Here is a 27814-nt window from a genome sequence, read left to right as displayed (position 1 = left end):
ACCTTTAGGGGTACAATGGCTTGTCGCTGGGGCTGTACCTTCAAGGGTACAGTTTTTGTACCCTTGGTATAGGGTACATATTTGTACCCTTGTGTTTTAAGTTGAGATCAAGCAGCCAATCAGGGCTGGCTCTACATATTTGACCCATCTTTCCACCAATCAAAAGTAGTGAGCTGGCAGTCTCCGTCCCGCTCTCAAGTAATTAGATAATGGATAATGTAGGCTATGCAATGCAAAAATGTTTCTGATGAAACCCACTGTAACATGAGAATCAGCCATTTGTGTGTTTATATGTGTTGTTTTTCATTACATAATCAATATAATGCCATAATTTCGATTTAATTCCAGCAAATGACTTACAAAACTTATTTCCTATTCAAGGCTACTCAAATATAGTGATAATTTTAAATCTAACTTAAATAATTAAGGTATAATTAAAACCTTTAAACAACTTTACAACAAATTTGGCGGCAGAGGCTGTCTCTGATATGTACTTAACTTTTAAAATACGGTACTATATGTACCTTTTAATGCTTGGGAACATATATGTACCTTTTAATGCTTGGGAACATATATGTACCTTTTAATGCTTGGGAACATATATGTACCTTTTAATGCTTGGGAACATATATGTACCTTTTAATGCTTGGGAACATATATGTACCTTTTAATGCTTGGGAACATATATGTACCTTTTAATGCTTGGGAACATATATGTACCTTTTAATGCTTGGGAACATATATGTACCTTTTAATGCTTGGGAACATATATGTACCTTTTAATGCTTGGGAACATATATGTACCTTTTAATGCTTGGGAACATATATGTACCTTTTAATGCTTGGGAACATATATGTACCTTTTAATGCTTGGGAACATATATGTACCTTTATGACCCTCAAAAAGGTCCATATATGTTCCTTGAGGTCCAACAATGAGCCCATTGGGGTACGTTAGTATAGATTGTACCTTGGGGGACAGAAATGGACCCCTACTGTACCCCTATTTCTGACAGTGTATGTACTGATATGGTGGGCTTGTTCCCCAGGGATGAGTGGAAGTGATAACAGCATATTGGTTTTCTTCACCTGGTTTTAGCAGAGGACTGAGTCTGGGAGTGAACCCAGATGTTGACCGCACTAGTTGTATTTTACGTGGGGAGGAACAAATGATTGAGATTGGATCTTCAGCACGTCGCAGTGTTTTTCGTCTCTGAGTCCCTCGTGACTGCTTCCAGCTGCAACAGTACTTATAAAATACTCACCGGTTCCTACTTATAGCAGCCTGTGAGTTAGTAAGAGAGGAAAAGAGAAACTACTTATACTGTAAGTATTTTGTAAGTACTGGGCATAGGGATATTATGAGACAATGGGCCCCTGGACACAGCCATCACTTTCTCTCTCTATCAAATCAGACACAAGGACATGGACGGGCTTTTGGGAGGGAGACAGGTGCTAAAACTGAGCGTTTGTAAGACAGAGCATGAATAAAAAAAGTATATTCAAACACATTATGATTTTCTCATATGAATTTGAAAAGAATGTATATGTGTACATGCTCTAATAGAAACGCAAAATATAATCCTGAACCTAAACATGAGCATACGTCTCCTTTAAGATAACGTTTTAGTATAACAAGGACACGTGTGTGCATTTTATATGAATGTTCAATGAATATTCAATCAAAAATATAGCACAAAGGCTCCCTTTTCAGTATTCTATGCAAACTATAACAGAAATAATTAATACATTGAACTTTGTTTAAAGATAGTTAAAAAACTACATGTTGTCTATACTGTAACGACTTGCTTCAACTACTTTAAAAACAATGTATTTAGAACAAAATGTGATTTTTTCTGGGTTGTCCATTATTATATTATATATTAATATATATATATATATATATATATATATATATATATATATATATATATATATATATATATATATATATATATATATATGTAAAGGCTCTGTTGGTCTTCCTGATGTAAGGCCTGGGTCAGCAGTCATGGGGATGGGGGGGAACTCTCCGTCTGTAAATTGTGTATGAATTATAAATAAACATATATACAGTACATAAATGACATAAATCCAAATAAGGAACAAGACTATAATTAAAAGACAAGATTTAATGGTCATGGACATTTGTAAACTTCAAGAAAAAAATACTTCTGGACAAGTTAACAAAAAACATGTTTACTATAAATAATTATGATGTGGATTAGTCGAGTAGAGCCGAGAACAGCGTTTATCTGAGTCGGATTTGGAACGTGGTCATGACTCAGAGTGTCGGTGAACGTTTTCTTCTTGTTATTATATATTTATAACATAGAGACGGATCCACTCTGCACAGTTTTTGGAGATTGTCCGCGTGAAGTTGATTCGTTTTGCTCAAAATGTCCAGATGGCAAAAGTAATGAGTCGCTGGAAAATACATACAGGTCTTCTTCAGCCCACTGTGCATAAACGGGAACCTGTCACTTCCACCACATACATCTGCTCTACTTTTGCAGCAGTGCATGTCCACGTGCAGGTTGGATGTCTCACAGGGCTCGTCTACATGTGTATCGATTAAGTCCGTAGAGCCGGTCTTTAGTTCACCGTAAATAATACTCGATGGCAGCTGAGAATGCAGCAAAGCCTCCACATCCCAGCACCCCAGCCTTCAGACCAGCTGCAAAAAAGCAAAAAGACAATACATTTAAGGACACAAGAAATATATTACCTTTAATTTAAAATATCCAAGTCAATAAACCAGGTTACATACCACGAAATCCGATGGCTCCCCCAGTAACACAACCGCTGTACACTGCGTTCTTCCAGTCAGATTTACCTCTGTGCTGCAAATGAAAAACAGACAAGAAATAAATTAGATTTGTTGTGCACTTAAAATGGAGAAGGGAGTGTGCGTGTGTGTGTGTGTGTGTGTGGGGGGGGGTGTCAATTAGCATTACCAGTTAGCATAACGCTATATCTGAACTCATTCACTCAATCATCTGGATCAGTGGTGTTTTTTAGCATCAGTTGATAAATTTTAAACAGCAACTTAGCACCAGAGGGCGCTATCAGACTAAGTTGAGGATGTTAAAAAAAGCATGTGGTTCCCAAAACTAAGCATTTCCTTAAATTATTTTTTTTTTATTTATAATTTCTGTCCAAGTGCCATTAGAGAAGCCTAACAATACATGGAGCCTTGTTGCATTATTCCTGTGCATTGTTTTTACAACATAAAGTATGTCAAAATAATGCCCTCAAGTCGATCTGGACACAAAAATCATATGATTCCTTAAAGATGAGTGAGTTATTCCAGTTACAAACATTAGCAAAGGTGGATCATTTATCAAGCTTGCTCCAGTCTGAAACTACAGTTCCAATACAGCTCAAATATATATTTTCTGCTATCTGTGTGAAAAAGTTCTCTCTCAAAACGTTAAGTCTCTCTCAAAATACTTTTTAAAAATTTCAAATATGTATTTTTTTGCTATCAATGTGAAAAAGCATTCTCTCAAAAAAAGTGTTTCTCTCAAAACGTTTCACACTGACAGCAAAAAAATATATATTTAAGAGTTTAAAAAAGTATTTTGAGAGAGATTTCACGTTTTGGAGAAACCCTTTTTTTGAGAGATTTTTTCACACAGATGGAAAAAGAATATACATTTGAGAGTATAAAAAAAGTATTTTGAGAGATATTTTACGTTATGAGAGAAACACTTTGAGAGAATTTTTTTTCAGGTGGCCAAAAATATATATTTGAGTTTTAAAAAAGTGTTTTGAGATTTCTTTTGCTATTGGTATGAAAACTTTTTTTTCTCAAATATTGTTTTTGTCTCATAAAATGCTTTTTTGCCATCAGTGTGAAAACAAATCTCTAAATTCTCTACGTTTCACACTGACATCCAAAAATATATATTTAAGTTGAAAAAAAGTATTTTGAGAGTTTTTTTGCTATTGGTATGAAAACCTTTTCTCTCAAACGTTTTTTTCTTCTCTCAGATCAATTATTTTCTCGCATGTAATAAAGAAACAACTGGAGCTCCATACACTAGCCCCACATAATGAATAGATTATGATTATGAATGAAGAGAAGTGCTGGGAGTCCCATACGGATTCTATGATGCACTCTGTGCAGGAGAACATGGCGCCCACGATGGCAAAGTTCTTGGCATAGGACATCCCCCGCTGGCCCATGTCCCGGAGGACTTCTCGGGCTGTCGGGGTCTTCAGAGGGTCTTTGGGGTCGAAGCCCACGTTGGTATCGATGCCAGCGGTGAAGACACCGAAGGCTCCCCCGAGGACAAACCCTGTGGAGGACAAAAACACGAGTACACAACACAATGGATCACAACAATAATTACAGACGTGAGGAATAAACGACTGTTGAGCTGTTCTCCACTGATTTGAGGAATATTACTGCTCTTAGGATTATTATTATATTATTATGTATCATTGTCATTTCAGCTTTACATTATGGAAACACAACACAAACACAAATCCAAGTCCTAGTGTCCTCGAGCTTGGAGCTCTGCCACCAGTTTAGTAAAATTTGATTTTAAAAATGGTTGACACACACACACACACACACACACATACACACACACACACAGAAAGTCAGACAGACAGACACACAGACAGACACAGTCAGTCAGACAGACAGACACACACACAGTCAGAGACAGACAGACACACAGTCAGAGACAGACAGACACAGTCAGTCAGACACACACACACACACACACAGTCAGAGACAGACAGACAAACAGACACACACACAGTCAGAGACAGACAGACAGACACACAGTCAGAGAAAGACAGACAGACACACAGTCAGACAGACAGACACACAGTCAGTCAGACAGACACACAGTCAGTCACACACACACACACACACACACACACACACACACACACACACACACACACACACACACACACACACACACACACACACACACACACACACACACACACACACACACACACACACACACACACACACACACACACACACACACACACACACACACACACACACACACACACACACACACACACACACACACACACACACACACACACGTTACCTCCTACACAGGCCAGCACCGACTTGAAGGCGCAGCTCTCCATTCCCCTCTCGATCATCTTCTGCTCGTCGCTCTTAAAAGGCACCGGCAGTCCCCCCATAACGCCGGGGCTCAGCTCCTTTACGGGCCTCTTGTCCCCGATAAGATGGTCCAGAATCATACTGTACTGAATCGGTAGGCTGTCCGTACTCGAACCAGCCGAAGCTGGAGCTTGTAAGTCGGAGGCAGAGTTTGCATCGCCCGTGGAGGCAGCCATGTTTGTCAATGACACAGCGCTGTTGGTAAATGTAGTCAAAGGTGCGAGGGTGCAGATTCGTTACATTTGTAATGTCTGAAAACGGAAATAATATGACCACATACAGCTACATATACACATTTTAATGAACAGCAGCAGATTAAAACATATATATATTGTAATGTGTTAGGTTTAATTCACTCATTCGTTGTTTTTTTTAAATTCGTGTCAGCACATTCGACACAAAGTCAACCTGCCACTGTGACTTCAACAGCAGCTTCTTGTTAGTTGAAACCTTATGCTGGGTTTAGTTTAATAGATTTTAAATCATATATTAGATTATATTAGATTTTTTTTTTATTTTCCACACTGCGTAACACCAACTTATTCACTTTAGTTTTACAGTTATTTTAGGACTTTATGGTCAATAAACCTCATTTATAGGAAATTATACCTAATGTTTGCCTTAGAAAAGCAGAAATTATGAATTATTTAGACTAAAATTAAAGGAATGTATGTTGAGGGATAATGACAGACTGGATTATGTCAACATTTTCTCGATACTATTTGAAAACCACTAAATGTTTTTTTCAAATGCTATAAAATTGAATAAGACACCCCAAAATTAATGAAATGTGAAATTGGGAGCGTTGTGTGGAATCAATCATGTTATTGGGTAGTTAAAAAGAACATTGATAAAGGAAAGCGGGTCAATTTGACCCGAGGACAACATGAGGGTTAAGCAAAAGAAAGACTTCATGTCCCAGAAGTCTTTCCGAGCACTGCGCCAAACTCATACTTCACGCGCTCCACCTACCGGGTACGGTGACACTTCATGACTCGCGTGCGCGAGGCGGCAGCAGCATCCTGATCAAACAACAGCAGCGCTGCCGCAATACTAACCAGGTGAGGCAAAGCTAGTGGATAATACTCATTTATTTCTGACATTCTAGCATTTTCCAACCTTTTCACCAGTCTGTGGAGTAGAAACGTGTAAACTTTACCGTCAACGCTGGTGTCAGTGGACATTACCGAAGCTGTGGAAGAGAGAGAGAGAGAGTCGCTCAACTGACTTTGATGACAGCTTGCTTTTTAGCAACAGTAAACGTCTCTGTACCTTTAATTTAACGATTAGTCATTCTGAAGCGGACGTGTCTTTCTTTCTACGACAACGTCTATCATAAAATTAGCCAAATGAGAGGTTGTTGTCATGCTAAATGTGTCACTGTTATGACTGTGTTGTTAAGCAAATAAGTCGAATTATTGGACTGGCGGATACAGGGCAATTATTTTCATTTTACATGGCTTCCGATAGATAAGCTTGCATTTCTTGTCAATTTACTTGCTAACGTTGCACCGTGCGAAGTCGTGAGTTCAACAGGATTCTTGCTCATCAATAGCGTATACTCCCCATCTGCTTTATAAACATCCGTATTGACGCTCTTATTCCGCCAAAATAACAACTTAGTAAAAGTCTTAATATAGCCTTAATTAATAAATAGTCTTAATTAATAATGATAATGATATGTTTCGCTGCTAAGGGATTTTTGTCAGTATGGTCTTTTACCTGACAACTCTATGAAAATCTCCATCTATCTGAGAGGTCAGCGAAGATACTGCAGCTTGCACACAACCATCCTTAGAAAATCCAGAAACTAAAATGAAAGTCTAAGTATATTTACATTATTACGTTTGGCCATTTTTTCCCCATTGTATTTTCTTTAAAGGTCCCATGGCATGAAAATTCCACTTTATGAGTTTTTTAAAACATTAATGTGAGATCCCCCAGCCTGCCTGTGGTACCCGAGTGGCTAGAAATGGCAATAGGTGTAAACCAAGCTCTGGGTATCCAGAAAATGAAAGCTCAGATGGGCCGATCTGGAATCTTGCTCCTTATGAGGTCATAAGGGGCAAGGTTACCTCCCCTTACCCTGCTTTGCCCGCCCAGAGAATTTGGCCCCCACATAAGAGAAAAAGACATGGCTTTCAAACAAGCAAAGCGGCAGTTGGTTAAGGCCACAGCCCCAGCCTACACCCTGGAGAAAATCAGATATCGCAATATTCTTGTTCTAATACCTCAATGTTGATATTGTGGCGGTATTATAGGATTGACAGCTGGTGCTTTAACAAAATAGCTTCACAATGAGATTAAAGATAAATCATTTTGAGTGATGTAGATATAATGACTAAGTGGATAAAGGGGAAAATAATACAAGAGCTAGAGTCTGGTAAGTCTGGTAAAATAGATAGATAGATAGATAGATAGATAGATAGATAGATTTAGATAGATATTTATTGATCCCAAAAAATGGGAAATTACAGTGTTACAGCAGCAAACAAAATATACATACATACAATATACATGAAATAATAATAATAATAATAATAATAATAATAACAAAATATAAGAATAAAATATAAGAACATATGAACAAATATTTAAATATATACAAGATGGGAAAAACAAAATGTTTAACTGTTTAAGTATGCTAAAAAAACCAAAGGAAACAACATCCCTGTATTGTAAAGCAGCTTTAAAACCAGGAAAAGACAACACTTAAGCCATTTACAATATTACGATTTCCAAAATCTAAGACAACGTCTAGTCTCATATCACAATATTAATATAATATTGATTTATTGCCCAGCCCTACTTCCAAGCCGTATCCACACAGCCAGGAATACATATCTAAAAAGAGAAACGCTGTGGCTTTTATTTATTGATTCATTCATTCTAGTCAAATGTAAATTCCCCTAAGGTTGCTAAAAGCCCCATATTCTCCCTGGAGATACAGAGGATTTGACCGTGTGGCCCCCAGTGGTAAGAACTCCTTCTTTCAATATTATCTTACAAGCATTTGAATCAATGAAAGTTTTCTTCTTAGATCTTTATGTACAGTAGCTAGGCGCTGTGTAGCCCCTGCTTCTTCATACTTTCCTTTTAAAAGAAACCCTGGGAATGTACAATATATTTTTCCAGCTTTACTGCTTAGGTTGTACTGTACATTTCCCATTTATTGCCAATGGCAAGTTGCTAATTAATCATCAGTAATGTGGATATAATGACTAAGTGGGTAAAGGCAAATAATAGGACAGTTACAACAGTCTGGTAAGTTCCGAAAATGACATCACTTTACTGTAATGTAACCTTTAAAACAAGGAAAAGACAACACTTATGTCATATTGACATATTACAATATCCAAAATCAAAGACATTTAGTTTCTAGATTGGATTTAGTCTCATATCGTAATACCGATATAATATCAATATTGCCCAGCTCTAGATCAATGCCACATGAAGCATTCAAAGGTCTTGTTGTGTTTAATGTAGTTATTTGTGAAATGTTGTTAATATTCTGTTTAAGAGGTTCTTAATGCGTCATAATACAAAATAATAGTAATAATAATAATAATATTAATTCTAGTAATTAGTAATTCTGCTCTTTACTTGTAAACTACATGTTACATGTAACCTCACTGTCTAGTGATGCATAAATCATGAACTTTCTCTATTTTCATAGCTTGCTGTGCAGCATACTTGGACATTACAATAATGACAGAAGAGTAAAGTAAAGTTGTAGAATATCCCAACTGCAGCGCTTATGTTGTTGCCTTGGGTTTATAGAAGAGGCCGGCCTTTCAGTGGCGCATGCATGGGTCCTTTGAGAGAAACCAAATGGGCAACAAATGACAGCTTTCACTTTCTTCTGCTCCTTTTGATTATGCCAGGAGTCAGGATAGTTCAAATACGAGCAGTGCACCAGTCATTTAAGAGGCAGTCAATGTGAATGTTGTTTGTAGGTAATTATACCCTTAGTTTTTCTCATGGTTAACCATCCAAGAAGGGGAAATAGTTGGAAATCTGTCTTTGGCTTCAGGACCGGCTGCGCTAGACACAAAAAAAACACAGAATGAAGCTGGTCTTGTATCGTTGTAATGGTCCGAAGTCAAACTGTAGCTTTACGTAAAGTGGATACATCTGTTTTTGCCATTTACCGATAGGTGTTGTGTTAAGAGGCTCCTGTCTTTTCTGTGCTTCTGAATGATGTCTTGTGTAAATAATGGAAGTTAGGAAACCCATCTGACAATAACTAATAGGATTGCTAAATTTCCAATCTGTTAGAATTTGTTATTTATTTCATGACTTTGTGTTTGTCATTAGCCTCTCTTGCCTTGAATCATACGTAGCATGTCCTTGCAGAGCCTGAAGCAGTGGATCTCCTTGGTTTTTTCTATAGCTGCTCTCATCCTCTGTTCAACTCCTTATCCATGCAGTTCCTATCATTGGCTAGCTATTTATAGCCAGAGGTTGTGTGGGGATCACCCATGTCCAGTTGTACAGCCAGCGGTGGTATATAGCTTGTTTTGTTAGACAGAAAGTGGTCCCTGGTGATCTCTCCTTGACCTTTCTGCTCAATGGGAAGAAGTAAATGTATATGGTTGAATGACGAATCTAACGGATATTCAAGGTCTCCTCAGGAATATCTCCTACCAGTGCTGGTGTCCTGGATCCACTTTTTTAACTACACACAAACGGAATGTCAGTAGAAAATTAGCAGTAGCACTGGAGTCTTTTATCTACATGCTGTAACTGACAAATCAGTGACTCATGGTGGGGGTGGGGTAATGGCGCTAACGAGCAAAGGCTACCGTCATTGCCATCTCTATGGACTACAAGAAGAAGAAAATAGGTCAACAGCGGCAGAACTGGCAGCAGCATTGCCGTCAATTCTTCGATTTGATCAGATGACCTACTTTGTTGGATCAAACCTTTCCTTCACCATGAAATAACTCCTCTTAACCCAGGAAGTTTACAAGTGAGACCTGCAGTCACTCTGAGAGTCCTCGGTCAGGCTTCCTGTTTCCGCTTTGTCGCGTGCCGCTGGAAAAGGTAGAGTGGAAAAATCCTGCAAGCAAGATCTACATCATTGTGACGTCACATGGCGCCCATACCCTTGGATACGTCGACTGTAAAACGACACTTACAGTGACCTTGTCCAGCTGTTAGATGAGTGAGAAGGGTAAAAAGCAGTAACTGCAGTGATGTCCTCTACCATGTACATCAGATGCTCGCTGCTTCCTTCAGATGTCGTTGAATTCACTTCTTTGTTACTCGCTATACAAAGAGATACAGATGTAATGATGACCTGTTGTCTCAAACCAAAGACACACAGGAATGGGGGAAAATGTACACATTTCAAAACCACCGGTGCCTCATTATAACCAACAAGAAATGAGCCTCATTTCATCTCTCCTTTATGATTTTCTCGCCTCTCTCCCCTTCTTCGGTGGGACGGACTAAGACGCGACGAAGGGAAATAAGTAGAGGAACAGTAGATGCAATTTATGGGAAGTGAGATTCAGCTGGTGGCTCTGCAAAATGTCCTCAGAAGGAACTTGTTTTGGTGGTGCACCCCCACAAAGGACGCCACATGCCCTATTAAATTAAGTTACCTGTTTGCACAATACAGTAACGCAAGCTATTGAAATTAGCTAGATACATGGTTAAACGTAATTTGCTCTTATCCCTTTGTGCATTGTGTCCATAGCAAATCCATGCCCAATCGGTCTCAAAACGTCCCAGTTAGAGAGGAAATGCCGTAAACATATTCTTTACAATTATTCCCCGAAAGAACCAAGCAGGCCTGTGTTGTTGCAAGATTCAAATTTTCTTCAAGACATGCCATTTTCAGCATGTAGATTGCCAGCTCAGAGTTTGTTGTGGTTTCCCAAAGGGAACGGAGTTAGACTGCGGCAGCACACAAAAGCAGAGGCAAGGGACATCCAGCAGGAAACCCACGGGTGAGATGACCATCTTTATTAAAACACTTTAATGAGGAACATGGAGGCTGCTGAGCTGTTCCAATTTGAACGTGTGGGATGAGTTCATCAAGTCCAGCTGTTAATGAGCTGTCAGTCAATGTTTAGTTCCAATTCTGTGTTTTGAATTTTGTCTCCAAAATATTCTGCAGGTCTCTTCACAATGGAAATGGCCTCATTTATATACTGGCTTTGTGATATTCCATTATTAGGAATGACAAGCAATCTTTATTTGCAGAAGCGTGGGGTTAAAGTTCTTTATCTCTAAACAAACTCAAAAATAGATGGTGAATTTCCTGCTGGCTTTGTCATAGCAGAGCAGTTTTAGAAGCCTGTGCAGGTCAACAAGTGCACAGAGTGTGTCCTGGTTCATAAGGGGATCAAGGGGAACTATTTTCCTGGCATACATTATCAGGTAAAGCCATGAGGAATTAAGGGGCAAATGCAATGTGTTGCTAAAGATGCATGTTTTCTCCTTGAATGTACCTATTGTATCTTTTTAAAGAATCAAATGTAAACTAGGTAGGGATAGGCCGATTTTATCAGCTGGTGGATATAGCGGGCCGGTATTTGCGTTTTTACGTGTATCGGCATCAGCCAATACGCGCCTTGGTGCGTTCGCCAGCATTATTTATAAACCGGCGTCCACAGGCAGCTCTGTGTTGCTGGAGACGCTGCAGTTCACATGCAGACCATGCCTCTCCCCCACTAGCACCACAGCAGTCTTAAATTACAAATCAAGCACTTTATTTAAATGGCTACTTTTCAGGTTTGTTGGTTTCTTAAATTATTTAAATGTGTTGACAAAGGACATTTTGTGATGACCTGATTATAACTGTTTTATAATATTTCAGCAAGCAACACATTATCAAGGCTGGGTTGTACATGTTGATGAAAGCCTTTTACCCTTGCACAGTTAACTGTATGCGCCCATCCAGATGATGCCCATTGGACAGAAAATTTGGGTGATATGAACGTAAGCTGATTAAAGAAGTGACACTGATCTGTGTTTTAGGTTATTATTTTTAAAGAAATGCCAGAGCAGAGTCCAAAAACAAATCCAGTGTGACAATTTTTATGATGTAAATTGAGGGAGCAAAAACAATATCGGCTCCAAATATTGCCACAAGAAAATCGGCAGCACGTATCGGTCATTGGTCATCGGCCAAGGTTAATGGGAAAAAAATTGGTATCGGCACTAGGAAATCCGTGTCAGTTGATCCCTTAACCTAGGCCTGCTATCTTGTGTATTGATTCAAAGTGACTGGTAAATATATATGTATATACTGTATATGTATATATATGTATGTATAGATAAATGTATATGTATAGCTTATACAAAAAAGAGGCGCTATATACCATAAAGACGCGCTGACTGGGTATAAATAGTTTATGAAACACAATAGCTAAAGCACTTCATGCATATACAGTAGCTAAAATAATGGTTTTAACCCTTTATTAGGCCTTGATAGGTCTGAATGTTGACCCTCTTGTTTGTCTCTATCTAACCCTTTATTACGCCTTGATAGGTCTGAATGTTGACCCTCTTGTTTGTAACAGGATTAGCTTTCACCCCATTCAGCATTTGGATCTTGAGAAAATAATAATATGCTAATTTTGTGTTACCCAGTCTCTTAGTCACACATTCAGGGAAAAGCACTCTGTGATTCAAGAAGAAAGAGTTGTTATCTGTCCTCAAGAGGCGAGGTCTGGTCCACATACAGTTGGAGTGGCACGTCCTTTACTGCAGTGGCGGACGCTTTAATTGAAGAGATAAGAGGAGATGGGCCGATTGGAGCAGGAATAAGCACTGCTTTGGCATTCAGTCAGTTGAATAAATAAAAGCGTCCCTATTTCTGATGGAATGGGAGGCCTCTCAGTATGCTGTTAGTGTGTGATATTTTAACTCAATGCTTTTTCCTTGCAAAGGCACAGATGGCTCTCAGGCTCCACAGCATTGCCAAGCTGTCTCCACTTAGTTTGTCTTTTCTTTTAAAGCATCATCTATCAAAAGGCCAGTACCAAAACACACCACACTGGCACAGCGATGTTTTCTGTATGAGTGGTGGTTAGCCTAGATTAGCTGTGAAGGAAGGCATCGCCAAGCATCTTTTTCCTCTGGCTCTTTTTTTAGTTCAAGAACGTCCAGGAAACAGACTGCATACTTGACAAGCATCACAGTCCAGCTCACTGGCTCCAAGGAATGCTAGTGTTTCAGTAAATGGGTCATCTGGGCCACGTCTGAGGTAAAGCAGAAATATGGCTTTTCTTAATATGAATGTCAGGCTTCTTTTGCCTCCGCTTTTTCCTGAGAGCAAGAAGAGTGTCTTGCAGAATGGTGATAAGCAAGTCGCACTGATGAGACTGATGATTTGATATTATTGAGTTATCCCATCCAGGTGAACAGGACAAGCGAGTTTACATGTTTGACGTGTAGACATGCGTTGGGAGTGTCTTTCTGTTTGCGTGGTAGCTGAAGGGTTGACTTATTTTGTCTCTTTGTGGTTTGTCGTCATACAGGTAACATTGAACACACCCACAATGCACATCAAAGAGCTCTCATTCCACATGTCTATGTCCTGTTGCAAACTCAAAAGATTGCTGCTTCTTTTAGTTTGGACAGTAATTCTACTCAGTAGCACAATACTATGATGTTCCATTGTGGAAAATCACTGAGCTCTGTTAAATGGTTGTCTTTTTCTCATGGATTCTATGCTAGTGTTTCTATGGAATCCGCCCACTTGCTGTACATGTGGCCAGCCAGGCAGACAGGAAAGCAGCTAAAGTTTTTTGCAATGTGGCTCTGACTGTTTATCAGACAAGAACTTTGACACCATCAGAGCAGGAAGTTTGGCTCTCGAGGGAGCCCGGCTCTGAGAAAGATGAAACAGAGGATGAAGCAGATGAAATATGCATAAGGGCTGTATCTATATCAGCTCCTACTTCTTTATGCCTTGTGAATCCAGGATAGAGCAGTTTTTTGGGCAGTAGGGGATTGCTGTAACTGCTGTGGGATGGCAAAGTTCAGTCATTTCAGGTTTAGATTGGGCCAAATAGATCAGAACGTGCGCGCTTATCCAGTTTTTATAAAGGCATTCATTTGGTTTATATCTATTAAGTTGATGAATTCCACAGGATTCAGCAACATCATCAACAGCAAAAGTTCAAAAACTAAATCTTAACGTTTTTCACTTTTTTTGCCATACATGAGACGAAGAAAGACATTTAAAGAAATCACCTTAGGATGTCTGAAACTATAAAGGACATTGTTCTTTATGTTCAGACATTTTACAAACAAAACGATTAATCAATAACATAATTGGCAGATTAATCAGTAATGAAAATAATCAATCTCAGCCCTAGAAGACTTATTACACACTATCATTTTATAACTACTTTGTTGGAGTTTGGCTAGTTAATTAATTAAAAGTATGCTATACTACTATATATACACTAATTACAAATATTGGCTAATAGCCATAATTGTTATGCATGTAATTGTCATTTTATTATTATGGAACAGAAAAAAATATATGTTTTAGAAACTTTAGACTTTAGCTGGTTATTTGTATAGAAGTTATTAGTTAAGTTAGTTAAATGTATGAACACAATGTGAATTAAATTGCACTAAATACTAAATACGGATCAAAATATCATGACTAAGTTTTGAAGTGTGAATATTATATCTTAGTTGTATCTTAATCTCTTTTTGGCTATGAACTGTCACATTTAATAAGCCAGTATCTCATAGTAAGCCCTTATTATTTTGAAAGTTTCAGAACCCCTGCTGAATAAGCCCAAAAGCCAGCCAATGTCCATGCCCGGATCAAAGGAAATACTCAAGTCAGCACTTTCCTCACTAACTCTGTGTTCTTCTCATCTCTTCTTGAACTTGAAGATGCTGATTTAAGCAGCAGCTCTCCTCTTTGGGCTATTTCATGTTCAAAAACTGCGACGTAGGTTTTCCGTGTTTTGGTTAAGAAAATATAGTGTCATACTAGAAGGCTCGATATGGTTCTTGCTTTACTCATTCTAGTAATAATTTACATCAAAGTCTCCACACAAAAGCAGCTCGCACAATAGTCAATAGCCTGAATCACAATACATACAAACACACAAAGCACTTATGAAATATTGCTTCCTAGCTGTGGGTTCAGGGTTCTCCGATCCCACGAGTGCAATTTGAATCATTTAAAGTCTGTTAATGTTAATGTTAAGGTACAACTGTAGGCATTCTACTGTGTTTGGCTTCTTGGCTTTGCTCACATTCAGCTCTCACAAATTGCTACTGACTGCAGAAAAAGTCACACATTTGCTGCATTGTTTTGTGTGCCAAATTAGGCTGCAACTTTGCCGAATCCACTTTTGGGAAGGCGGTTTGTGTCCTGTTGCGTACTAGTTTCAGATCCCTTCAGACTAAAGGGGAAAACCATAGGGAGAACAGAGACCGTCTCACAGCATGGGATGCAGACTAATCCCACACACTTCCTGTTTCATTGTAGCTGAGATAATGACTTTGCACACAGTGCTGTCTTAGACCCAGGTGCTGTACAGATGCTTCAGAGCTGTCGACGTAGTCAGATACAATTAATACATTTAATGCATGCATGCAATACACATATTGTGTCAAATAAGACAGATATTAAGTAAAGTGTTGATTATACAGTACACCATATGTTTATGTAGCAACAGTAATCCGGTCTGGACTCACATTATCTCTTGTGCAGATGTTGATCAGATGTGCAGCTGCTTTTATGGGAAGGTGATATCCGTAGCAGCAGTAGCAACATATCAAAAATAACAGAATCAGAAGCGAAGATAATATCTTCTTGTGGCTGTTTATTGGCAGTATTTCGACACACTATGGTTGGTAGCCAGATGTAGTTCATTATGTAAATTTATCCTAGATTACAATGAATTCTGCTCACTCATATTAATCCATCTTTAAATTGTCTTGATGCAGAGCTTCAAATGGGCAAGACAAATTCCCCCTCAGATACAGTAATAAGAGGACAAACAGTTGTTTGTCTTGTACCTTAGCCACTCCATCTTCATTTTGCAAATGATGTAAAATAACAGGTTATTGTTAAAATCTCTCACCAGAGTTTTTACTTTATCCTCTTAGAGATCTATTTTTTAAATGAAAGTGCCTACTGTGACTGTAAACAAATACACTTTTATTGAATCTTTTCTTATTTTGATTTTCACACAAACTCGGGATTCACGACCAGAGGCCTTTAGTTCACTCAACTGTTAATGGTTGAAGCTTGAAAAAAAAAAGGTGTGGTCATATTTAATTGTATGCTTATTTATGTGGAAGTGCAGGACAAACGAGATGGAGAAGTGAAATCGAGTAGAGTCTGTTTACTTCCACTTGTGAACAAATAGTATAGACTGGAGCCCAAAACATCCAGGAACTGCTGTATCTTCAAAGATGTTTGCAGCTGACTTAATGTTCCACAGTTAATATTACATGAAAAATGTAGCTTGATGTTAAATTTGTAATCCAACAGTTTACAAATGAATCTTAATTTGGTGGGGACTGTATAATTAGAGTGGTCTCTACTTTCAAGGAGCATGGAAAAAGCAGTATTTAAAGCCACACACTCACTGTCGTTGCATCATTTTACATGTGTTTTCACATCCTTTCCGATCTGTGTTGTGTCTATGTGGAAAGACTGACTCAGTGCTTTTTCCTGTGACGGAAAAAGGAAGAAAATAAGAAGCAGGCGGCGCTTAGGAGCTTCAGCGTGCCGGCTGCCACCTCATCTACATAGCACCCAGCAACATGGCTTTATGTTCCATCATTATTAATGTTTTGCTTCTTTCATACTGTACTCCAGGGGTCCGCTGTTTCCTTATTCACCCTTTCAGCGAGTGTTCAGTTTTAATTTACGCAAAGGATGTTGGCAGTATGGATGCTTATTCCAGTTGGAAATTCTTAGAAACATCCCCATACCTAAGTTGGCTGTTTTGATGGCTGAGAAATGGTCAGGATGCTGGTCATTACTGGTCTCTAGTGGTTTGTCGCTTTTCCTCCCAGTCCATGTTCTATATTGGGACACCTTGCACTGTATGGCCACTTACCAATGGAAATGGGATTTACTTTTGGCTACACTAGTGACTCCCAGAAGTTTTTCTGGTCAACTGATCCCCTGACTTTTCATCTAGCACCAACCTCATGGGGGTGGAAAAGTCATCTAGCATGCTTTTGAATAAAATGTCTCGACTTGCGCGTTGACATTTTCTCCTCTTCAGCAGGCTCACAACACTTGATATAAAAATATGCTCTCAGTAATGTTTGTCCAGCACCACAGGTAGACTGGAACAGAAAACATAGTCACACTTGTTTAATATAGGCCTATCTCATCACAATGCTTTCCTTTGTCATTATAGGGGGGAAACAATTAAACTGTTTCCTAGAACTATGTTTGGAGATTTGTGACAAATCATTTCTAAAGATACCTTCTAAACATTAGAAACACATATTTTCTGTGGTCATGGTAGTTGCCATACAAACTGGAACCATTGGCTGGGAACAATCACAGAAGCGGGGCACTGTTTTGACAGCGTTTAGCAAGTTTGCAACATACAGTAATGTCCTCCAGTGGCAGCATTACAGAATCAGTGTAGTCAAAAGCATGAACGTACATCTGATCACACCCTGACCCTGTCAGCCTATCTGCAGCAGGGTGGGACAGCATGCGGTGCCTGGAAAAGCATTCAACTATTTCTCAACGCTTTGCAGCATCCATTTAAAAAGCTGTTTTCTGTGGTGGTGTATGGGTGTGGTCAGGCCAAGTTCCTCAGTTTACCACTTGCCACAAACTGAAGCCGGTTTCATCTCGGACCAGAGTGCAGTACACTTTCTACCCACACGCTCTATGGCCGTGGCATGCCATACGCTGTGGGATCCAAATTCGACCAGTATGGTAGAGCATAAAATGCGGACCCCTCCACAAATGATCCACCCTCACATTAGGACGTGTTTCTCAGACAAAGACAGGCTTTGTCAGTGTTGGTGGCTGTTGTTTATGCCCAACCAGCCTGCGGATCACTTTGGAAATAAAGAGCTCATAACAATGTCATAAATCAATCTTTTCAGTTTAATTTAACTAGACAGACATTATCGGACATAGTCCACAAACATTTCACTCAAGCGGCACAAGTACTTGCTTGACACGGCTGTGGTTTTTAATTTAAGAATACAATGGAACAGTTGTGTTCCGCCCACAAACCACAGACACACATGGTCCTAGGTTAAATGAAATTGCAAACTACTGTCTTGAGAACAAAGTGCAGACACGGGCATGTCTAACAACAGCGGATTGGGCTGTGTGATCTAATAAAAATGTTACCCTTATTCAGTGCATGGCCCAGTAGACTCAAAGCCATATGTTGGAGATCTGTTCCTCCAGTCCTGGTCCATTCTCCCTTTCTTGCTGTGTTATTCACGAGTAAGAAAAAGTTTGGAAGAACTGTGAGAGGAGAAAAACATGCCTATTGCTGAGACTCTGTCCCTCTCTTCCTCTCTGTATGAGAGAGAGTGAAACGGCACATACAGCACAGCGGTTGGCAGCCTGCAGTACTTCCTCATCCTGACTGCTGAATTGAGGCAGACAGCCGTTGCTCCTGACCTTTCATTTTTTTTGCCTTCCATCTCTTCGTAGAGCTCACCGAAGACAAATATTCTGGTCTGTTGTGCTTCAGGGCACTCAGGCAGAGGGCAGGCTCTAGGACAGCGTACAATACCAAACACGTGAGTGAACTGCACCACTGTTTGTTTTTTTCCTTGAACAGTATCTCTGACACTAAACTGTCATCACCTTCGTTCGGTTGTTTTTTCTTCAGTCATTTTTTTTTTACAGCTTTATAGGGACAATGGAGTTTGTTTGAGATTGAAGATGTGATTGAAAGGAGTTGTAAGTTTGAAATAAGAAAAAGTGAAGTCATTTTATATAATAAGTTATAGACAAAGTGACTGAGAAAATCTACTGCCGATGTTTCTGCCAGGCTTCTCACATTTTTGTCGACCACTCAAAGTAAAATTCTGAAAAGGAAATGTGGCCTGGACTAAACCTTGCAACCTGTGAAGTACTCTATACCGGAGGAGTTTTTTAAAATACACTCAGGAGCATAAACTGCTGTTACTATGTTTGGTTATGCTTTGCTGTGTGTGGCTTAAGTCTTTTTAATGGTATTCTCTTTAGATAGAATAAGTTATTGATTGTAGCAGTACAGTCAGTCACACCTAAATGCACTTTGCATAGCATAATGAAGAGCCACCACAAGAAGTCTGCAGTTTCCCCCTCTGATCAATGATTTTCTACAGTATGTCTGTACAAATGGCAGTGACAGGATGTCACTTATACACATCCTTGTGATGGGAGGAAGCATTTCACGCCCATCTGGTCCATATTTTACACATAGCTTGCATAATTGATGTGTAGTTCACATGGCCTGTCCTGCACTGTACCAGGGCAACCCACATTTAATGTCAGGGAATGGTCAGGACTGGTTAGCTGGGATTTCCCTATGTGATCTGAAGCGATTCGTGGTTGTGACAAGCTGAGTCAGCCTAGTTGGTGCAAGGAATATTTGCATGTAGGATGGTATTTCCTCTGTTACTGTTCTATATTAGTCGTGTGTTTGTACAGAATAATCATTGGTTTTGTCTCAACATCTGTCTTAATAATAATAATGATGTATTACATTCATATAGCGCTTTATCATAGACACTCAAAGGTTTTCAGCGGGGACCACTCTTTGTTGAACAGCAGTTCTCTATCTATTCACTCACACAAAAGAACTACCATGAAAGGACAACACTGAGAGACTATTTGCTAGCTATAGCTTTATGGCCTGCTTACCATTTTTCTCTGTTTCAATGAGTTTCAGAGATACTGGAAGTTTTTTCCATTTAGTTACAGCTTTGTATAAAAAGTTAGTTTTCCCATTGGGCTATTGAATATAAAATGTTGAATCTTCCTGGTGTAGTGAAAGCCAATTGTCTTCTCCGTCAGGTTTGTATTAGATGAGAAGACGTATGAGAGATTGTTTCATCCGAGACCAAAGTGATTGATCAGTTGGTCTTGACTCCCCTTATCTGCTCTCAGCAGTCCAGTCCAACAGCAACAGTCAGAAATAACTTGAGAAACTCCTCCACCACTCTGTCCCATATTCAGCCTTCAGCCTTTACATTCATCTTCCAGTTTTTGGAAGCAATATAATTAAGGCAGATGACAACCCATTACTTATGACTGTGGTGACTACAAATTATATTTGGTTTTGTAATTTGTTTTTAGTTTTTGAAAGCAAAGTCCATCATTAGCTTTTTTTTGCCAGCCTTGTTTGAGGCATGATGTCATCATGCTACATGTTGGTTTTGTAAGACCGTGCAAGCTGCAGTCATCTTTAGCCGAGTTGCTTTTATAAGAAGATGCCCAACTCACACCCTGTGCCTAAACTCTTTGCTACTTCAAGTTTAAAATACAACCCGCTGCCTGTCTCTCAAAGACATTTGGGTTCCTAACTAGGCCATTGTAAAGTGGGACACAGTGCTGGCTCCTGAGGATCATATCTCTGCAGGGGAATATGGAGAGGTTCAAAAAAGATGAAAACAAAGTAGATTAAACTGTACAGGCTTTTGCTTTAGAGAAGGTTTGCCATTTTTTAACATTACATTATGGTTTCACAATTGCTTTATTAAATATATATTCTACTGTTTGGTTGTGGCTTAGTTTCCTCCCATTTAAAAAAAAAAAGGGGAACATCCTACGTTTTGAGTCACTTCCTCATTTGGCCTAAACACAGATCACAGCAGGTAAGAGGATAAAAATGTGTGCCTGGTAACGAGTGGTTTGGTAGCCTTGTAAACTGATCTAAAGGGAGGTGATCCATCCCAGCTGAGGTGTAAGACTACCAGGCCAGGCAGGAGTTAGTCACATGACCTCGCCTAGAGAGGTATCATAGTATCATATGATGGGCCAGCAGGGAGACACATGCTCTGCTATGGGCAAAATACAAAGTGTGTGCAGTGTGTTCTTAATCAGATAAGTGAGTCCCTAAGGACCCACAAACATTCTCTAATAAAATAGCGGTGTAAAATGTACCAAATTGGATGTCCTCTGTTGGAAACATTTTACTGATGTGGATCCCCTGTACTGTTATTATCTTCAGTGGTTAGTGGCCACACTGGCCCTATTACCCATCATAACATCGTAGGACTGCCAGCTATTGGTTACCGCAGATGTGTGTTGCAGCATCACTTTTCCTGCAAAGAACCGTTGTGCTACACACACAATAGTTCAGGCCCTGCAGCAAATGAAACAAGTATAGCAGTTTAGAGCAGAGGTGGAAAAACATTTTTCCCTGAAAGCCATGTCCAGGGTTAACTTGTTTCAGTGCTCGCAGATACTAGAGGCTATCCCCATTAACAGCACTGGGAGGCAGAAGATCAGGTTACCCCAAACCTGATCAATAACTCAGCCAGTCATCTGGGAGCTCCAGAGCTCTTTACCAGCACACACTCTTCCTGGATAAGTGCACTCCTGCCTCCTTCCTTTTCCGACAGCTACTCTTTGCCTAGATGAGTACATCTCCTTCTGGACAGCAAATGCACACCTTTGACAGTCTGTGTGACAACATATTGTTGGAGTTGGAGAAATGAAGCCATTATTGTCCAGCTTTTTAACCATAGTCCTCACAGAGGAATGACAGTTGTGGCTGAAGCCAGCTGCATAGCTCCTACTAGATCTTTGGAGAGTATGCTCTGTGTTGGTCAGTGCCACTGGTTTGATAAAATGAAAAGATAAGAGATTTTGTTCACTCTCCTTTCCTCTAGCAGGAAGTCGTTCGATGGTGCCGCTCTTATGCTTGGCGTGTTTATTTTGGAACAACCATAAAATGCCTTGAGTCTTCTTATACACATAAAGCTGTGCGTCCTCCTAAATGTTATGCAGCTGTGGTGCTTGAGGAGCAATTTTAATTTTGACCCACAACTATATAACTATATATAGTGTATTACTAAAGGTTTATTTGTAATATGATAATCGCTTTAAAATATATTATATAAATATATGTATTTGTATCTTATACGTTTTTCTGCAGTTGAGGTAATTTCTCTGGAAGATGGTCAAAATTGATGATTTTGACCAGAGCAGTTGTTTTATTATTAGTATGTAGTTTTAATTAATGGATAGATTATTGTCAGGAGGTTACATGGTTGAGGCTACAAATATTTAAGTTTTCAAGAAGCAGTATTTCCTATACATTGATTTATGTATAATGTCAACATTAAGTGTCACATCTTGATTTCCCATTGCCCCTCTCTCTCTCTCTCTCTCTCTCTCTCTCTCTCTCTCTCTGCCCTGGGAGACTACTGTGCTTTATATTTATAAAGATATTAGTTTTGCACAGTGTCACTGTTTTCAAAGGGCTTTTATAGTTAATGGCAGATCATGTGCTTCTAACTCAGCAGTGCTTTTAGTGGCCTCTGGGGCATGGGCAGTGTGGCATAATGGTTAAAGAGAGCAACCGTCAATGATTCCATTGTTCCACCTGCTCCAGGGGAGCTGTTCTGCTCTACTGCAGTGAATACACGTTAATAATATTGTTCTTGAGTATAACTATTCAGAAGTTCGTTATTCAACATTTCTCTCTCTTCTGTGGACTTCTCTCAGGTGTAGTGAGCTGACACGCAGCCATGATGAAATCGGGCGCCACCAAGGTGGGGCTGCCCAAGCTGGGACTCCAGGACCGGGCCAAGCAGGCCTCTTTTGCCCCGTCTTCCTCCACCACCAACTCCACCTCCACAGCCATGAAGACCTCCAGATCCTCCAACACACTGGCCTCAGACCAGCGCCTCAGCAAGGTGAGTCACAAGCACACTGAAACCTGACATCATGATAGCTTTACAGTGATGAATCTGATTTAATCACTTTAGAACTAAGGGTGCAAATCACCAGAGACCTCACGATACAACATCATCATGATACTTATGTCAAGATACGATATTTTTGCGACATTGCAATATTCTGCGATATATGGCAATTTATTACCTTTATTCCAACTTCAAATTTTTCCCATTTTATTAATTATGTGTCCAAAAGGAAACTTTATCAACATCTACTTTATCTAAAAACATACATTTCTCTGTTTGTTCATCTCACTTCAATTTTATTGCTGCACAATGGAATTGTCAATCAGACAAACTTACCAACACATATGTAATAATCGATTCATATGTTGCGCCTGTGTATCGATGCAGTATTGCCAAGGAACATATTGTGTTGTATATTTTTCCCCCCACCCCAATTCAGAACATTATTTTAACAGTAGACCTTGATTGGTGATACTAAAAGCAGATGTGTCTCTAGCTGAAAAGAGCCAGCAGTGATGATGCCTTGACGAAGCCTGCACTGGGAGCCACTGCCTCTGGCTCCCGGATGAAGAAGACTGTGACCATGGGAGCCATCTCAGATCTCCCTGAGGCCCGTCCTCGCAGCCTGTCTGGTAGGGGACTACCACTTTTATCAGATTTTTCATATACATCATTTTAAGAGAGAGTAAAAAGCAAAAGCATGGGGAAGACCTGTTCTTATATTATTAATGTGATCTGTATTTGTGTCAAAGTTTGGAGATCACCATAGTAAACACTTCAGTGTAAAGGTAGTGCAACTAACCACTTGTGACCACTAGAGGGCAACAGTACACAACTACAGCTGAGCGTCGCAGCCCACAGGTGCTGGTGGTAGCTACTCTTTTTTTCTTGTGTCTCTTTATTCTCATTTGGTTGGCATGATGACATGCATGTGGCTGAGGACTAACGTTCTCAGGGTTTTGGTCCAAATCTGAGAGACTGGACACATTCATAGTGTGCTGCTCAGTCCTCACACATCTGCTCAGCCGTGTGACCAGCAGGCTCTGATTTGGATGACAAGAGGACAAGAGAGAGAAAAATGATGTTGGTGGTGTTTTTGGCAGGTCTTTGGATGTTATTTTGCTTGTGTGCTTGCATGCTTATGTGCATGTACAGTAAGTGGTGATGTACATGTTGGTTTGGCTCTTAGTACTGTGTGGTCGATCATAGTTATTATTTAAGACACAAATGAACTTTGCTTCAATATTAATCTTCATTACAGTTTAGTAATGAGGTCAAGAATCACACCAGCAATGTCTCGAGTAACATTATGCAGACATGTGGATCTTTAATGGCTCTGGTGTTTACCAGAGCCATTGTTTGTTTTGGTGGTAGAAGAAGGGAGATACCTGAATGACTTAAGCTATTTTAGGATTACCTCAGAATAGAGCAATTAGACTAATTAATTAGTCAATTGACTGAAAAATAATTGCCAATTATTTTGATAATTGATTGACTGTGTAAGTGATTTCTCGTGCAAAGATCATAGAAAATGCTGTGTTCACCATCTCTAATATGGAGTTTTCTGCTTTACTCTGTTTTATATCATGATAAAATGATGGGGTTTGGACAGACAAAACAATTTAAAGGCATCACCTTAGATTTTGAGAAACTGGGATTGGATATTTTGTACTGTTTTCTGACATTTTGTAGATTAATTGAGAAAATAAATATTTAGTATAATTATTTTTATTATGTATTACATTGGATGTTGGAATTGTACTTTGTATGGAATCAGTACAACCTTGCCTTGCTATGAGCTGGGCGTACCATTGGATAAACAGAAGAACTACAAATAGACCTGACAGCAAAACATGTATTACATGTTGGACAAATATGGTGGTAGATAATGACACGGATTTGTTTGCAGTAATTAACGTTGATCCCAGCACATCTTTAGAAAATCCTCTGTGAAGGAGAAAGCCGTGTTTGTTCATGGTGGCCCATCCACACTAAGGGTAGGAATCACCAGAGGCCTCCCGATACGATATCATCATAATAGATGTCAGGATACGATATTATTGCGATTTTAAACACATTACAATATTCTGCAAAATATTGCAATTTATAACCTTTTTCCAGCTTGTCTAAAAAGATACATGTCTCTGTTTGTTCATCTCACTTCAATGTTATTGCTGCACAATGAAATTGTCCAGCTGACAAACTGACCAACACATACTGTATGTTAGAATAGATCAAGTCAAAGTCAAAAGTCAAAGTCAAAGTCTGCTTTATTGTCAATTTCTTCACATGTCAAAACATACAAAGAAATCGAAATTGCGTTTCCCTCTATCCCACGGTGACAACAAGACATTTTAACCAATTTGGTCCACAGACAAACATAACATTCAAGTAAACAATATAAAAAGTAAAAATAAGAAGATATATACAATGAGGAAAATAAGAGCAGCAAAATTTGAGTTAAAAATGTGCAATTATGCACACAGTTGACAGTCAATGTAATGTGCAAAAGTCAGGCGGTAGCATAGTGGTGCCGGTTATGTAAGAGCAGCAGAAATGTGTTCCCAAGTGTTTTCAGGACAACAAAAAGTGTGCAAAGTGTGCAAGTGGAGTAGTGCAAGGCAAGGCAGCCATTTTGGGTCCAAAGTCCAGGATATTTATGCAACTGAGGGTAGAGGGGGGGAGAGGGGGGAGAGAGTTCAGCATCCTAACAGCCTGGTGTATAAAGGCTTGGCGTCTGTGTATCGATACAGTATTGCCACGGAAAATATCGCGATACTATGCTGTATCGATTTTTTACCCCACCCCTAATCCACACTGTGTGTAGATGTTTTGCTCTTGTGAAATTCTCCTTCAAAGGGTTGCTGGGCTGAAGCAAAGATAATAGAATCGTACTTGACAAAAGACTCCAAAGGAGCGGAGAAACCCAGGCCAATTGAGGCTCTCGATTTTTTCACACATTCAAAGAAAATAAATTGTAAAGAAAAAAATTTCAGCAGGCACTGCACCCGTCAAGAGTGGATATGGAGTTCAGTGTGAAACACATTTAGACCATAATTTCATCCAGCTTTCATTGGATTAGGCTCTAATTAACCAAAGGTATTTTATTTCTTTTATTTTTTTAAGTGTTCACACCCAGGACAAGAACAGATTTTGTGCTGTTCATGATCAATTCATTACTCTTCACATACTTCTTTTGAACTAGTTTTGCAAACCAATTTTTGATAGCCAACCAAATTTGTTAAATATTTCTTGATCATGAAGAAAACCATCTATCTTTAAAATAGGGCGGAGTTTTGATGCTGTCATGTGGCTGCAATTTTGCATCAGACAGGTGTTATCCTCTGTGTTTTAGATTCAAACAAAGTTAACCACCTTCATTTCCTTTTGACGTGCTCAAACAAAAACACACTGATGATTTGATCAGTGTTAAATTGAAATAATGTTCCCATTGAAGCAAGCTGTGTTGTTCTGCACCTGGGCTGGGACTCTACACCAGTGCACGTCAAGACATATAACGGCAGACAATGGATGGATATGTCAAACTGGTCTCAAAAATCAAGATAATCAGCAAGTGGAAAATCAAATCTGACACCTGGGAGAGCAGTGAAGGTTAATCTTGCATGCCAGCAGTGACAATCATCATTTAGCCTCCTGCTCTCTATTCTAAGTCACTGAGCCTGACCTGAGAGTTCTGCTGAAATATCCACACGGGGGAAAAGCCATGATTTGAATATAGATTGGGGTGGTGGTCTGTGGTATTTTAAACCCATTGATGTTGAGATGGAATGCTGTGAAACGTCTCGAGTGTTTGCAGTCATTGATGTGGAAGTCTCTGAAGTAAAATCTGTTTTGGGGTAAAAGAAGATTCAAAAATTTTGAATTTGCTTTATGACATTTAGGGATAAACACTCCAAGTCACTCCAATCCTCAGATGTGTCTCCAGGCTTGTCTTTGTGATAGTGTCACCCATCAGTGTCATCAGGTTGGTCAGAAACAGATGGGCTTCTCCCTAGTTGATATGTAACAGTATACACTGACAAGAAGCAGTCAGTGCTTACTGGGTTCTAAGGCACACTGCAGCAGAACTTGTCATCAAATCTGCCAGGAAGTAATTGTGTTTTTTTCCTGAGTCTTTGGGACTAGACATGACAGAATCGTCACTGACTAAAGTTACATGGACTCAGAAAGATTATTAAGCAATGCATGATCTTGTGCACTCCATTTATGTACAACAACAAACACACTGTTTCAAACTGTAATTGCACCCACATCTCATTGAGCAAATCAATGCTTCTTAATTGAAGGAATGAGGACGGCAGTGGTGAGATGAATCATTTATTTTCTCAATTTTTACCAGAACTGGGTCAGATGAATCTGTGCATGCAGGAGAAAGCAAAGACCCAAACAATATAGCATCCTTGTGCTAATCAGTGTTATATAGAAAATACTGCAGCACTATAATACCGCATTGTGCCAAACATATCCTTCAGTCAAGATATTGATCTGTGATACCATCTTTCCTTATCATGAGCTTTGAAAAATATTTCAACAGTACCTTCTCTTGCCAGTTCCAACTAGACATCAGCTGTGCAGTTATGGGCTTTGGAACACCAAAGACAGATCTCACTGTAATCTGTTAGTCTTATGTGAGAAAAGGCTTTATCAGTTTTTGCACAGTAGCATTTGTAGTAGTAGTGTTGTACTAGTAGTCCTACTGTAGTAGTGTAGTAGTATACTTTAATAGGTGTGCATGGGCCCAACACACACACACACACACACACACACACACAC

General features: G+C 39.4%; 2 protein-coding genes across 7 annotated transcripts in view; one reads left to right on the top strand and one right to left on the bottom strand.

The window, feature by feature from the left end:
* Nucleotides 1–2112: 2112 nt before the first annotated feature.
* Nucleotides 2113–5370, bottom strand: timm22 (translocase of inner mitochondrial membrane 22 homolog (yeast)). Its single transcript, XM_032533454.1, has 4 exons — nt 5085–5370; nt 4108–4304; nt 2771–2843; nt 2113–2677 (listed from the first exon to the last, which is right to left on the bottom strand). The coding sequence occupies exons 1-4, from the start codon at nt 5338–5340 to the stop codon at nt 2601–2603; spliced, it is 603 nt and encodes a 200-aa protein (XP_032389345.1). The 5' UTR covers nt 5341–5370; the 3' UTR covers nt 2113–2600.
* A 741-nt stretch (nt 5371–6111) lies between these two features.
* Nucleotides 6112–27814, top strand: part of specc1 (sperm antigen with calponin homology and coiled-coil domains 1) — an 80148-nt gene continuing 58445 nt past the window's right edge. For 3 of the 6 annotated variants that reach the window (XM_032533446.1, XM_032533453.1, XM_032533451.1), the window contains exons 1-3: nt 6112–6225; nt 22821–23011; nt 23517–23652. In XM_032533446.1, the coding sequence (XP_032389337.1) occupies nt 22844–23011; nt 23517–23652 (304 nt within the window). In that variant the 5' untranslated portion in view covers nt 6112–6225; nt 22821–22843. Of the gene's footprint in view, nt 6226–8076; nt 8141–18742; nt 18899–22820; nt 23012–23516; nt 23653–27814 lie in introns of those variants that run through there. The other 3 variants (XM_032533448.1, XM_032533449.1, XM_032533447.1) reach the window with 3 other exon arrangements.

The sequence above is a fragment of the Etheostoma spectabile genome, chromosome 13, assembly GCF_008692095.1.
Source record: "Etheostoma spectabile isolate EspeVRDwgs_2016 chromosome 13, UIUC_Espe_1.0, whole genome shotgun sequence".
Lineage (NCBI taxonomy): Eukaryota > Metazoa > Chordata > Actinopteri > Perciformes > Percidae > Etheostoma > Etheostoma spectabile.
The sequence above is the reverse complement of the archived record's forward strand: the minus strand, read 5'-3'. Positions and strand labels throughout refer to the sequence as shown.

Coding starts and splice junctions, on each gene's coding strand:
- timm22 (XM_032533454.1), bottom strand. CDS start 5,340: ATGGCTGCCTCCACGGGCGATGCAAACTCTGCCTCCGACTTACAAGCT. Junction 2,844..4,107: donor CAGAGTGCATCATAGAATCC/GTATGGGACTCC, acceptor TTTCATTTGCAG/CACAGAGGTAAATCTGACTG. Junction 2,678..2,770: donor GGGAGCCATCGGATTTCGTG/GTATGTAACCTG, acceptor GCTTTTTTGCAG/CTGGTCTGAAGGCTGGGGTG.